The 15,814-nt window shown below is 41.7% G+C and overlaps 1 protein-coding gene across 1 annotated transcript in view; it reads right to left on the minus strand.

Annotated features, from left to right (window-relative positions):
* HUNK (hormonally up-regulated Neu-associated kinase) overlaps nt 1-15,814 on the minus strand; it is a 66,686-nt gene that overhangs the window by 11,496 nt on the left and 39,376 nt on the right. The window contains exons 5-7 of the mRNA XM_035116775.3: nt 14,885-15,012; nt 4,910-5,039; nt 1,545-1,713 (exon numbers count right to left, since the gene is read on the minus strand). Coding sequence (XP_034972666.1) covers nt 1,545-1,713; nt 4,910-5,039; nt 14,885-15,012 — 427 coding nt within the window. The remainder of the gene's footprint in view (nt 1-1,544; nt 1,714-4,909; nt 5,040-14,884; nt 15,013-15,814) is intronic.

The raw sequence follows: 15,814 nt of genomic DNA on the forward strand, positions 1-15,814 counted from the left end.
CTTATAATCTCTTGGAGGACATGGCTACCTGATTGACAGCAAGGGCATCATTGCCACTTACCTGGATGTTGCAGGAGCAGCAAGTGAAGTCAAGGCAGTGTGGGCAAACTGGCAAGAGTGCCAGGACTGGCTTTGTCAGTGAGCCTGAGCTGACTGACCTTGCTGCTGCTCTGCCCTGGCCAATGGCAATGCTACTGCTGCTGCTGCCGAGAGACTGGCTCTGCCTCCTCACCTCTTACACTGGAGCAAGCTATTGCAATTTACCTAACTTAGTAAAACGGTCCCTATATAAGGGGGGGAAATCATACTTTTGTTGTATATGCATTGTTAAAGCAACAGTCAGTGGCGGATCATAAAATCTCTGTCCCACCACCATGAAACTTCCCCCTGGTGTCCATGGGAATTCTATGCAGGAAGTGAATGCAAAGAATGGAACAGATATATGTCCTGAAGGAAAACAAGTAATCAAGATTTATTGCATGAGGTCATAGGCGAGAACTGTTTTGTTTAAGTGGCTTGTGCTGTGAGCTAAAAGGGCACACGAAGGTCAAGAAATGCTCTACAGTACAGGCTTTTACTTTCCAGTGCCACTTTAAAAAATAACAAATAAACTGAAAATCACTAGGTTGCTTTGACTTGCTCCCAACTCACAGAGCACATCATTTTACTCCTTTCTCTTACTTCCTGCATTTTAAGGACAGTTTTAGAATAGAGCTACGCCTTTGCTATCAAAATAAAGACACTATAATGCTACGAGAACCTGCTTGGAGTGAGCACTTTCTCCGAGGTTATAAAATTAAATTCTTTTCTGTTGCAAAATTAATGCAAAGTGTGTTGTTTCCTTAAAGAAAAATATAAACACGATTCCTCCTAACTTTTAATACATCATTAAATAGTTAATCATGCAGATCATTTTCTTCTGATTGAATTAACTTCCTTGCAAATGTCCATGTGATGAACTATCATCAGTCAAGTACCTATCTTTCAGTTTCACTAGAAATGAGGACTGCAACCTGTTATCATTGCTCCTGCGCAAGTTGCACTGGCCAGCCATGCCTTCATTCTGGATACCCTATTTTATACATCCCTCCTGAAGTTGTCTGGTCCTCCCTGCACCCCACAACAGACACTCAGTATTTTGTGGCCATTGGGCTTTTATTTCCTTTCTTTTTTTGCGGGAAGGATCCCCTTAAGTTTTTTAAAATCTACTTTTTGCAAATCTTGAGGTACCCCAGAATGAGCTGGTAAGCTCCCTCTTGTTTTTCAGGAGCCCCATTTTGACTACACTGCCTTCAGAACTCAGCACCCGAGTTCAAGCTATTACTTGACTTGGGGAATGGTCATTTAAGCCATATTATTATTATTATTATTATTATTATTATTATTATTATTATTATTATTATTTATACTGCTCTATACCCGGGGGTCTCAGGGTGGTTCACAGAATAAAATCAAGACATAAAACCATAAAATACCTAATAAAAATAAAAACAACAGCCCAATAGCCCCTCAACACACACACAATAAAACACATTTAAACTTACTCTAAGGCCTGCCAAATAGCGTTCCAACTTCTTATTAAGCAAGATGTAGATGGCCAGAGTGTGGCAAGCCCGGTTGGAGAGGACGGTATTGATCACATCACTGTTCTTATAGCCAAGCTTTTCGGTCATGTACAGCAGCACACTCTGGCTGATGTCTTCTATGTGGATTCTACATGAAGAGTAAAGGGAGGGGGTTATTTCTTCCAGGGAGAGCGTCACCAGGGAGAGGTGGCAACAGACATGCTATATAAACCACCATGTAATAAGAACTATTGTATATATGTACAGTGTTAACCAAACTGATGATAACAAAGTTGTTGAGACAGAATACTTTTTGTTACTTTTAAATTCTGCATGCACTTTGTTAAAATAATGTGCATATAAAATAGCGTTGGAAATATATATATAAAATGTAGCCTGCAACACAAATAATAAATAAATAAATAAATCTTATATGTAACTACGGTATTTTGAGGGGAAATGTTTCTGTAGCTTGCATCTTCCCCTCATATTTTTCTGCTGTGCCTTCTCATTGCTTCAGAATACCCGCAAGACCAATAAAGGTGCTAAACAGGAAGCATAAATACTATATATAATGTTTAGTGCCCTAGAAGTAGCACATCATGAATGACAGCCTCCCTGGGAACCTATCTTTGATTTGTTATCACTTTGGGCCAAATTCAAAGTGATGTTAAATGTGCCTTTGCATTTTAACACACATGTGGATGTTTGTTTGTTTTGTTTAAATGCAAATAGCACCCACTGTGGAAGCTGGTAATTATAAGGATCAAAGCAGATGGGAGTGGGGTTTAATCCTTTCCTTCCCCTGCTCCAGCCCTGATGAAGATGGCTTCTCCAAAGTGGACATTTGCAAAGAGAGGAAACTTCCCATTGGCACCACAGTGGTTTACATGGAACTATAAAAGGCAATTAGACCAATTCATGAAATATCAGTAATTGCTAAATGGAACACCCTTGTACAAAGGCAGAGGACCTCTGGATACCAGTTGCTGAAGGTCAAACATAATTGTTTGGGGATACCTAGAAGCGTTTGGATGGCTGCTGTTGGAGACAAGACAATGGACAGGAGGGAACTTCAGGCTGCAATCCTAAATACACTTGCCTGGGAGTAAGCCCTACTGAATTCAGAGGTGCTTATTTTTCAGTAGACATGGACTGGATTGTGCTGTTAAAATGATCAACAGGGCCCTTAGATTATAGTGCCGGCAATTCAACATACAAACAAACAAACATACATACATACATACACACACACACACCCTGGCCAAGGACTGCTTGAAAAAAATATAATTTTCTTATATGGAAAACATATAACACATTGGAAAATGCTTGAAAACCAAGCTGGGCCAACACATTTGAATGGTACGTATTCTGACTGCATCCATGTTTATGCAATGAAATAGATTTATGTGTGATCATCATGTGTGATGATCTATACACTATTCACTTTTTCTTCCTGTCTGCAAGAATGAATGAATCCATTTATTTCAGACCAGAGTGTAACATATACAACAGAGAACATACAAACAGAAATAAATAATAAAATTAAGCTCTCTGATAATAGATAATAGATAACTCAGATATAAAACAGGTAAAATATATAAGTTTAAACCTTAATCGCTAATTTAAAACATATTAAGACATTGGCCATTTGATCCACTCAAAGCTTGTCTCCTTAATTTTATAGCAGCAGCACAGAATTTAGCCACTTTTAAGGTAATCTCTGGTTCTCTGTCCTCTATTAAGTATTTTAAGTCATTCCTATCTGCAAGTGATATACTGTGTAGAAAATTCATAACATCTAAAGTTCCCCAGAGAACAGGCAGTGGAACAACAATGTTTCAACAATGATTTATTTCATCCTCTGACACACCTACTAAAGCAGTCACTTCTCTCTTGCAGTTTGCACCCTTTGCAAACTTTTGTTGGTTAGAAGCAGCCAACCCATGAATTTCTTGGGTGGCCACAATAAGGCTTATATCCATCACATAAAAATCTGCAGTAGATGCTTAGAAAGGTACCAGCTTTCTCTGCTGTATTAATATCCATCCATGTCTTACATAACCCTCATTACCATAGTAACTAGCTCCTCACAATGATTAAAGGTTTTTATCCTCACAAACCCCCCTTTTAGGTTGGGAAATATAATCCTCCGCACTACAGGGCTGGGACAAAGGCACTGGGGAAGCAATGCGACTTTGCACAAGGTCTCACCAGAGATCTGGGGCTGATCCAGGAATTGGTCCTAGCAACCCTAAAACCATTGCAGAATACTAATCTTGCTCCCTGCAGCTGAGGAAATATCAGAGACTGAGAAGAATCAAAAGTGAGAGCAGGCATAGTAAAGCAAATAAGGGGTGAGAACTGAAAGCCAGACAGCAGCAGGCAGTGGAGTGGTGCAGGCAGGGCAATGTTGCTCACCTGCCTTCCCATCACTGCTGGTTCCTGAGAGCAAAAGGAGAGGAAGGGAGCCTGGCATGTCAGGGCCAGTCTGATGCAGCTGCAAACACACCTACAGTGCGCTGAGCTCCCCATGCACCACTTGTTTCAGGAACCAGCAGTGATGCTCATGTTGAGAAGGCAGGTGAGCAACATACCCCTGTCTGTGCTGCCCTGCCAAACACTACTGGAGCCAGAGAGTCCTCAATCCAAATCTCCCAGCAGCTGCAGACAGACCACAATGATGCAAAATAACACATGCTCAGCCTTTCACTTAGAATAATAGAATCTGAGCATTGGAAGGGACCCAAGGGTCATCTAATCCAACCCCCTGCAATGCAGGAATCTCAGCCAAAGCATCTGTGACAGATGGTTTACCCACTTAACCAATATATAGCCCACTCTCTTGATTTCTTTTTCCTGCAAATGTTTTATGTTGCTGTCCCTCATCCAGATGGAAGATACTCTTGTACCAAAGTGTTTTTGTTTTGGGAGGGTGGTAATGGTAGAACGTTCTTGGTCATGACTGGTGCTCTGGGAACTACAGTTCTTAGGGAGAAATAAAACTCACGTGCTTGGCATCATCACAGTAAATGTACCAACATTTCAAAACAGGAGAGATCTCTTGGACAATAGAGACAAGCTTTTCTCGAGAATTCTCCAAGCTCATAAATGCCAACTAATTCAGAAGTGAGCCAAGGGGAATTCACCCATCATTAGGGCTTATGCTGAATTTTGCAGGATCAGAGTGTGAGAGATAACATTTGAACACACACACACACACACACACACACACACACACCTCCTCTGGCTCACTCCAGCAGCCCTTCCTCATTCAAGCAACCCTAATGACTTCAGTGGAACTTTATCATGTTGGTAAAAAAGCCTTATCTTGCACAGTTTACCTGTTTGGATATGTGACATTATTCAGAACTTTTCCATTCTCATTAAGCCAACGATTTGCTAAGGCTTGTTGGATGTTTGGCCTCTTTGCAGGATCTGGCTCTAGCAGAGATCGTAAGAAGTTCACAGCTGCTGTAAAGACATTAAGGCAAAAAAAAAGTGTCAAATGTTTTGCAAATCATTTTTGTAGATGAGTACTTACAAGAAAGCAACTTTACCAAAAACATATCAGCTATTATCCCAAGCATAACATGAATGGTATTCAGTATGAATTAGAAACATATGGCGACGAGACTGTACTGGCCTATTTACTTAGAATGTTTGTAAGTGATGCCAATAAAGGTTTTGATACTGATACATGGTTTCCAAATGGAGGGCACACAACCTCTGGAAACTTGCAAATATGGGCTGTATCTTTTACAGAAATGGTATAAATAGCTCTAAGACTACATCATATGAAGCTACCTAAAACCGAGTTAGACCACTGGACTATATAGCCCAGTACTGTCTACTCTGACTGGCAGCATCGCTCCAGGGTCTCAGGCTTTCCTTATCACCAGACCCTTTTAATTGGAGATTGCAGGGTTGATCCTGACATGCACTTTATACATGACAAAAGAAGCATTATGGATACAAATCAGATGCACCGTGAACAAACTGATATCAACTAAGGAAGTCCATTATAGTGATCACTTCAGTAGGTAAGACAGATATAACAAAACAATATCTGATATATTCATAATTTATAAAGAACATTTCCAGTACTACAAATTATAATTTTAGCCAGTGTGATGCTGCAAAGATTTTGTGAAGTAGTTCACTATAATTATAATGTGTACATGAGGAACAAGGCTTTGTTCTACATTACCCCTTTAAATACTTAAATAAATTAATTAAACACACTTATGGCTGCAACTCTGATGAATCTGGTTTCTAGCTCCTATTGAAATAATGACACTTACTACTGTGTGGTTTCATCAGTCTGATTTATGCCAAGAACAGCTCTGTGTTTACGGTATACAAACTGCTCACACCATCAGTACATTGTCAGCTTTAAGCATGGTAATTTATTTCAAATGTTTTTAAATTAAATGTGTGTTTATATATGCTTAAACTTAAATTAAGAGTCTGGCACTTTCTTCTGTGATTTAAAGGAGGGTCACAAAGCCCAATCTTAAAAGGGCCATGTGCCTTTTTAAGTTAGGAGGCTTATTTTTAAAAAAGAAAAGAGAAGAAAGAAAGATAAAAAAAACCAAGTCAGTATCTGAGCTACAGAAAGGCTCAGTAGTACAAAACCTAAGACTGTGATCTCTAAATCCAGTGGGATAAATCTTGCTCTCTGACTGTATAATTAAATGTGTGCACCACAAGAAATTAATGAGGCTTTGCACTCAGCATAACAACTAATTTCTGCTTTGCATGTCACTTGTACCAAAACAGCCGTCACATGCAACTGTATTGAGTGGCCCATCTGGTGCATTCTCTAGTGACTAGAGGAAACATTTGGAGAGGGTGCCAAAATAATCTTGGATGAGTTCCACAACAAGTGCTTGGAAAACGTGACCACAGCAATACTTCCCCCTTTTGCTACAAAGAACATCAATCCAACTAAAAGTGTATTTCTGCACCTCACGTGTAAAGAGAGCTGTTCACAAGGAAGATTCGCAGCAGCCTAAACAGTCTGTGATTTTTCCTTTACTAAACAGAAGGAAAGTTTGCCTTTAAAAGGTTACCATCTTCATTCAGCCACATTGGCATCCAACCCTCTCAGCACTATGCAAGGGCATTCCCTTAGCCATATTGACACCTGGCAATGATATCAGGCACTTTCCACATGAAGCCAGGAAAAGGAAATACATGCTCATGTTCCACAACAAATCAGGGTGCCAGGAAGAGAAAAAATAAAAGGCTTGTCCAATAAATCAGGATTGGGTGTTATCTAATCAGAGTAACAAGAGATTTTTACAACATATAATCTTAACTAAACATTTTGTAAAAATCTTACTTTTGCTGCCCTGGGCCTGGAATTTAAGGCATTTATTATGTCAGAGATTAATACTCAGTGACCTGAAAATAATTCATGTTGGTGGGTTTTTTTTGGGGGGGGATGGGGATGAAGAAGTGACTGTGTGTGATTGGGGGGACTGATTCCTTTCCCCCCGTAAGGCACCAAAGGGGAGAGGTCTGAAACTAGGATCTCCAGCAGTCAATACCAGTACTTCCCGAATCACAAGCACTCTTGATCCTCAAAGGCCAGAATGTTTAGAACAAGGAAAAGGGTGTCCTCTAGGCTCCATATCCTGCCTGAAAAGAGCCAGGCAAGCCAACTGGGGGCGAACGGTGCTGCTTGGCTGCCCAGGGCGGCATGATGCGCACGTGCATCATGACACATGCATCGTGATGTCACGACGCACATGCCAGGATGCACATGCACAGTCCATCCGAGTTGGTGCTGCTGCTCTGCTCGACCGGCGCACTCTGAAGCAGAGCGCGCTATGAGCGGTTTGCCGCCGCCCGGCAACCTGCTTTGTAGTGCGCTCTGCTTCTTCTTGCGGAGGAGGCGAGGGACGGGCCAGGGGCGCTGCCCCCGCCAGACTGGAGCTAGGGGCAGCCCGCTACACCCCTCCCTTGCTATGGGCCTGCGTGCAGCCATGTCAGACCACCAGTTTGAGTGACTTGTCTTAAGCATGTCTATTCTGCCTACTCTCCTGCTTTGCTTTTTCTTGACTGCCACAGATTGTGACCTTGTGCCTGCTTCTACCCTCTCCACCCCTCTATTACTGCCTTGGAACTCACCTTTCTGCCTTGCTCTGGCTCCATACTACTTATTGATCTTTGATCCATGTCCACTTAACTTGCCAGTGACCACCATGCCAATTGTCCCCATGTCTGTTGGTCCTCATATGCCTAATCTGTGCCTGACCTCCTGTATCTAATGCCTTTCTGCTCCTTTCATATGGAACCACAGGTGCATCCTGTCCTGGAGCTAGGAAGAAGACTGACAACCCCCTTCCTCCCTGTCATAATAAATCCCAGCTTCCCCTCCCTTTATGATCTTTTTGACAGTGAAAGGGCAGGGTCTCCTCACTACTTAAAGGGAAGGGGGGGGACTGAAGGAAACTGGATTCAGAGGATGCATGCCAGGATATTTCTCTGGCAGATTGAAGGCAACACACCTGCACAACCTTCGCACTTTACAGGATTTTAGGAGTTGGAAGAGAATGCAAAACACACCCACCCTGCATTAGATGTGAAGTGCACATGAATGTGTTTTGGGCACTTGACTTTTTAAAAAAGCATGGGAGGGGGCTTGAGCCACTCATAAGCATTTGAAAGGGGCAACCAGCAAAAAATATGTGTGCGCATTTCACATGAGATGCAGAGCCTATGTATTCTGTACCAGTATCCTACTCAAGAAGGGAACTTTGTCATATGAATAAGACTTAAGAATGTCCAACAAATCCCCACAGTGTGTGTGTGTGTGTGTGTGTGTGTTTTAGTTTAGTTTCAGATGTCACTTAGCTTCAGACGCTCAAGTTAACTGACCCAGAGCAAGGCAGGGAAGCGAAAGCTGGAAACACTTGTTCCATGCTAAACATACAACAGATGTTCAGTCTACCTCTTGAAACCACTTTGGCAAAATACGGAGCCACTGTTCAGAACCAACTGAATGACTGGCATGCATTTATTAAGCTGCAAGTGTTTCAAGATGGAACCAAACAATCCAGATCAGCTTCCTGTTTCAGTGTGCAAAATGACCAAAGGTCACTTCCTACGTTATGAGTTTCCACTTAGAGGAGTTTTCACTCCTGTGAGCAAAACTGTCACGCAGAAAAACACACACATTGCTTTAGGCCCGCTCACAAAGTAAGCCTATGTACGGATACAGATCCTGCCTATAATATGGGAGTGCAACTGCTGCCACAGGCCTCATGTATGGAAAGTGGCCCTGACTTAGACCAGTTTAGTGTCTAAAAACACTGCAATAAATTACCATTGCTCCACTCTGGCAAGTGACCAAGCAGCTAACAAGAAAATCCAGAAATACAGGCCCCTCCTTTACAGATGCTTGGCTTGTTATATGCAAGTTTTACCAAAGCATAGCTTCCCAGGTATTTTCTTTGCTTCTTGCTCTGGCAGAAACAGAGAAACTGTACTGCTAGGGGTGGGAATGATGCGTCACTGAAAAATCCTGTTCTGACATTGGTCCTTACCACATGCACTTGCAAGCATGAATCACAAATCCAGAGAACAGATACACAGCCAACATCTGAGAAACTTCCTGAGCACATGTGCTCATCATAAGAACCACATCAATTTCTCCAAGCTTGTGCAACACAACAGGATAAAAGAACAACTTGCTGCTTAGCTGGGATGCAAATCATCAGAAAAATCAAACTATTGTCAAAAAGTGGATTCAAAAACCAGCCAGTGTGCCATAGATCAATCAGCTTTGGAAATGGAGCCCCTTGTATCTATATCTTGGCAAACTGTACCATATTAAGTATCTCTCATTTTTTGAATAAAATACAGCAATAACAAAATAAATCACGTGAAAGGACGTTGACATCATGCCAGAAAAAAACAGGAGAGAGGATACCAAGGAAGATCAAAGCATATCATCACATATGTTACAAATTTCTATACCATAAACTCAGTTAAGATTATATCTATCAATTATTCCAAAACAACAAAACACTTAAGGGCAAGCAGAATACATTAAAGAAACAGAAATTGTAAACACAAAAATGAATCATCTGAAAGGAGGCTAAAGAACTATAAATCATTTTCATAAGAAGGCTTGATGAAAAAACAAAGTCTTAATTTGGCACCAGAAGCTCATTATAGATGATGCCAACTTGATTTGGGTAGGCACAGAGGTCCGTAATTCCAGAGCCAATTTATGGTCTCTGCAGGGGCAACACCAGTACCAAAGGGTCAGTTTCTCTCTTAATTATAATTTACTCCAATTTTTTAATATGATCTTTGTTTCTTTTCTTCTAACTCTTTCTTGTGCGCTTGAACCTGTTCTATCCTCTTTATAAAAGCGTATTTTTCCTATTTTTTTCTACTGCTATTTTATAACTATTAACTCTTTTCTGATGTTTACCCTTAACCCGAGTGTGTTGCTTTTGTTCCTTTTCTCAGCTTCATTCCTTCTCTTTCTAGAATCACAGAATTGTAGAACTAGAAGGTACCCCAAGAGTCATCTAGTCCAAACCCCTGCAATATAGGAATCATGCACACAGCTGTCCTTGAGTGGGCTTGAACCACCAACCTTCTGGTTAACAGCCCAACGCACTGGCCCACTGCACCACTGGAGGCATCCATTCTTAATTCTACTCTCAGTTTGGTGTTTTCCTCCTGCTTTCCTTTTGTTGCAACGCTTCATTGGGTTCCATTTCCTTATTAGACACAGTGTGAGCTGCCACGTTTTGTTCTTCATACAATCACATAATGTGAAGTAACCTTAAAGCTAATCTAATCTAAGCCCCTGGGAAACACAGGAAATTTACTGCTATGGCATCCTAGTTGATAAGAAGCCATCCATTCTCAGCTTTAAAATCCCTTATGTGAAGATGGTGGTCCCAATATGAGAACAGCTCAGCAAGTGACTTATACCCTTGCATGGCGTTTCTGTCCCATCAGATATTCCTGTTGGCAGCTTGCATCAGTGTAGAAAAGTACACAGTAGGACCTATCCATAAAATTAGCAGCTCTGCACATTGTGGCTGGTGCATGGAACAGCTGCCAAACAGAGGGTATTTTTTAAAAAAGCACCCTGACAGCATTCAGCCAACAAAAGCCAACACACGACTCCAATATACAGCTCCCATTGATCCACCAGTGGGTCAGAGACAGTGGTGAAGCCTTCACTGGGATAGACATGCTAGTTGTTAAAGGTAAAGGGACCCCTGACCATTAGGTCCAGTCGTGACCGACTCTGGGGTTGCGCGCTCATCTCGCATTATTGGCCGAGGGAGCCGGCGTATAGCTTCCAGGTCATGTGGCCAGCATGACAAAGCCGCTTCTGGCGAACCAGAGCAGTACATGGAAACACCGTTTACCTTCCCGCTGTAGCGGTTCCTATTTATCTACTTGCATTTTGATGTGCTTTCGAACTGCTAGGTTGGCAGGAGCTGGGACCAAGCAACGGGAGCTCACCCTGTCACAGGGATTCGAACTGCCGAGCTTCTGATCAGCAAGCCCTAGGCTCAGTGGTTTAACCACAGCGCCACCTGGGTCCCTGGGATGCTAGTTGTTACTCTTTATTAAAAAAAAACTTATTAACTGCCTTACAAACAGTCTCAATGTGGCATGGAATAAAAAAATAGCATGCATCAGTATAAAAATCACATAAAATGTAAGGTTTAACACAAAATAAGAGCAGCCTATACCAGTGATCACACCAATAAATAATAACACAGTAATCAACACAGCTACCCCCTCTAACAATACGGCATGATCACAGGACCCAGGAAACACAAAAAGCTTGCATATTTGCATATTGACTCTTGCACTTACATGTGTTAAGATGATCAACAAGAAGTGTAGGAAATTCTCATGTATCTCAAGTTAATGTGGTGGCCTCCAGATATTGTGGACTATGCCCTCTCATCATTCCTGACCACTGGCCATTCCAGCTGGGGCTAAAGACAGCTGTAGTTCAAAACATCTGAGAAAACCACTTTGGCTAGCTCTTATCTAATACAATTGTTCACAGGAGGATCTAGCATAATTGCTGTCTGGGTTGCCTGTGTATACGAAATGAGTTAGCAATGTCACTCAGCAGCCAAAGCCTCATTTTAATTTAGCTTCCATGTTTACCAAGTTTGCTATAAGATGAATAACATATCTGTAGTGTTATATATAAACTCAGTGGTAGCTGGTGCTCATTAGGACTTGTAGGGCAGCCAACAGTAGGTGGAGCCAATGAAAGGCGGAGCTGAGTAATTCTAGTTTTGTCCCACCATTCTCCTCCCTGCTGAATTCTACAAGGGCAACAATGAGACTAGAGGAGAGACCTTACCCCTGGACTGGCTGTTAAGTAAGAAGACAGGTAGGTGGAGGTTGCCCGAGGGCAGACTGGAGTTGGCACAGCAGCACCTCATTTGGTCTAATGGACCAGCCTCCACTGTAAACTGCTATAAATGCCAGAACCTAATTCTTCATGAAGTTGGCTTAATGGACCATGCATTTGCCTACGATCAATATACCATTTTTCATAGTTGATCCCTGGGATACAAGCAACTATGTTGTAGCGATAAATCTGTGGCGTATCCATTTTCAATAAATGCTGCATCCAATGCGATCTGAACTGGGGAGGAAGGAAGGCTTCAGAATGAAATGGGTACACAGTTAAAACTTCAGTGCTCTGTATGAACAATACTTCTGGAGGTAATTCCACTAACCCTCAAGTTTTTTGCAGATGGAACACATCTGAAGCTCAGCAGTCATAAAAAGAGAAACCATGAATTAGTCTGAGGTTTCTGCCAAGTTCCACAATTCTGGAATCCAGCCCATTTAAAATCACTAACAGAATAACAGTATTTCCTGAAAGGCTTTGTGGAAAGTCTTCTTCAAGAAGGAGGGGTGAGTAGCCTACAGAAAATGTTGCTATTTATTTGACATATTATTTGGGGCTAGGGGAGGGGAGACGTATAATGGTCAGAGACTTCTAGACTTATATATAGCCTGATAAGCTACCATAGACTGGTAAAAGCCCTGGGCTCGATTCCTGACATCTCCAAGAAGGGCTGAGAAAGAACCCTGTCTGAAACAATGGAGATCTGCGGGGGAGTTTCCTACATGCTCAAGCCTCAGAACCCTATTTGAGCCCGGGAGGGAACATCAACCCCTGTGATCAGGTGGCAATCTGAAGCCTCAGATTGGCCAGGTTCAATATAAATACCAGGCAATTGGCCTTCTGCCTTTGGCCCTCCAGGTTCAGAACCAGTATGCCACATGTCAATGGGGTAACAGGGTGGGTGGCTACTGCCTCCCTATCTTTTGCTTATGGGCTCCATGGAAGCACCCAGTTGGTCAAAGTGGGAAACAGAACATTGAACTAGATGGAACATTGAACTAGATGAACTGATCCAGCAGGGATCTTTTTATTTTCTAATGCCTGGTCAACGGACAATGATTGCTTGCTGCATTTAAGGTCCCAGGTTCCAGCTCAGGTCAATGGTTCTGAACTGGAGATGCACCTTCCACATCTGGATTTCAAGTACAATTGCCAATGACTCCAGCTTGGTTGTGGCACACAAAAACAGCAAATGGGTGTATGGCATTTCAAGCCTAGACATCACATTAGTGCCCCCCCCTCTTTTTTGTCTGGCTGCCTATGGGGAGCCCCAGGCAGACCAACTCTGTGTTACAAATATATCTGCAAACATGACATGAAGGCTGGCAACATCAACCCTGTCACGTGGGGAATCCCTTGCAGACAACCGCAGTGCCTGGAGACAGTCAGTTTGTGTATCCTCAGCAGTGACCAGAGGAGAAATGATCTTTGGGAGGAGTGCAGAGAGAAGAAACACCATGGTGCATCTGCAGAAGAACAACCGGACCCCTTCACCTGTATCGGTCTCTACAGCCACAGCAGGCGCTGTAACCTTCCAACAGTTGACTTCATCCCCAAAGGCACACTCCTCCATTGTCTCCCGAAACAGACAGATATCAACATGGATGGATGGGTATGTGAAAGGGAGTAAGCGTGCAAATGCACACCAATCCTTTGGTGAAGCCTACCAGCTAATTTAAACTTTGCAATGTGCCATCATCCACTGAGAAACAATCAAATAAATATAAAGCCTTTCACCCTGTTTCTCAAACTTATCTAATGCAGCAATTTGTGAAGCATTGCAAAGAATTTCTACTGTTAAAAAGCACAAAGAGATAACAAGAAATGTCATATGAAATCAGTGTCTGAAGAATCACCAAATATGCAGTAACTGAATGTGACTTTAATCAACGTTTGATGTATAAAGTTATGTAACACGGCATAAAGGCTAGCAACCTTAGGTCTGCTCTATTAAGTAATATTGCCAATACTGCTGCAATAGTGAACAGGTAGAAGTAAGAGCATAACAGTGAAGTAAGTTTAATTTCTGCAGTAATACTGAACAGAAACTTGTAGAAAGAGCCTACTGCCAACATGCCACGCTTATTTTCTCCTTTTTTTAGTGTAAATCTTCTGATACCAGTAACAGTAATAAAATACCCCACCTAACAAAACCAAAGAAAGTAACAAAAAGCAGCAGTAATTCCCACCCCAAACATGCTGTTGAAGCAAAAGTGAAACTTTCCATTTACTCCATTGGGACATGAAAACTACTCAAACATGCAAATATTTGAAGAACTGGATTGGTCAAATTACTAAGGTTTCAATAGCTCTGACAGAGAAACAAAGCAAGCAAAGTTATGTTTGCTCTAACCCACTTGCTGCTAAAGTACAAAATTGATCATTAAGGAACAGAGCTTCATAACCATTATGACACTAATTTATAGCTTGACACACCAAAGACACTTCAAACAAATCCTATGGGTAATTCTCACTATCATCTTATACTGAAACCAAGCTTGGAATGTAAAAAAGAGGAACCTTTCTATTTAGGCTTTTATTTATTACTCCTAATGCATTGGAATAATACGATTTATTACTTCCATAGTGAATTGGGTTAAGTGAATTTCAAATCATTCTGACTGCAAACTTGCCTAGGAGGGAATATCAGGAAGATCAATAGAATTTACTCTTGGGAAGAATGTAGCCCTTCCATCTTGATTAAACCAACACAGGGAGAAAGACAGAAAGCACAAATTGTGTGAAATTACAGACCAAATAGGTTCATTCAGCAATTCCATCAAAAGTTCTGCCCAAACACTCTGCCCACCAGAAACAAAAGTTGTACAGTACAACATTAAGAGCTGTATGGACCTAAATGGAGTATCACGTAAGTAACGGCATTATTTACCTGTGGAGAGCTGAGTAGGGAAAGGATTCATTTCTTTGTCTACCATTTTCTGGTACAGTGCTCTCAGACTGAATGGCTCCACAGTAAACGGCAGTGTCCCAGTCAACATTGCATACATATTCACACCACTGTAAAAGAAGAATGGTGGGGGAAACTGTTAAAGAGAAACAATTCCCTTATAAACAAGACAGGGCATGCAAGAATGAATTAAGTTTACTAGCCTATGGTTTATCACACTTATGAAACATACATGAACATATGTTACTATTGGTCCATCTAATCCACCACAGTTTATTCCAAATGACAGCAGGTCTCAAATGTTCTTTAAAGGCAATGGTCTTTTCCAGCTTTGGTATCCAAGATCCTTTTCATAGGAGAAGCAGGGATTTAACCTGGGACTTTCTGCACCCGAAGCACATGCTCTATCACTGAGCTCTTCCCATAGGAGCCATAACACAATGTTCTCTAGAAGGGCAGCAACAGTCAGCTGGATCTTGTGTCTCAGTCATGTTTAGAGTACACTCACTAAAACTAATGGAACTTTAGTGTGGTTTAAGTCTGAATCCAACCCAGTAGCATTTAGCCTCCCTTCAGAGTATCTGCATAACCAGTTTCTTGAGAGATAAAACCATTCATAGCATGAAGGGTCACATTACCTAAGAATCCATTCTGATTTGAAAAGTTCAGAGTTTTAAGGGGTGATTCGGTTATATGGAAATAAGATTTGCTTATGTGCAAAAGGACTGTACATGGGATTGATTCACATTATGCTGCTTCCATGCACCAAGCAAGTGCAAAACCCCAAGGACTAAGCAAGTGCATTATAAGGTATATCCTATAATACAGCATTCTCTGTAGACGAACAAGCTATGAGTCAACTGTCTCTCTCCTTAAATTAAATGGTAGAGGATGTTATTGCCTGAGAAGGTT

This window comes from Zootoca vivipara, chromosome 4 (assembly GCF_965207765.1).
Source record: "Zootoca vivipara chromosome 4, rZooViv2.hap1.1, whole genome shotgun sequence".
Classification (NCBI taxonomy): Eukaryota; Metazoa; Chordata; class Lepidosauria; order Squamata; family Lacertidae; genus Zootoca; species Zootoca vivipara.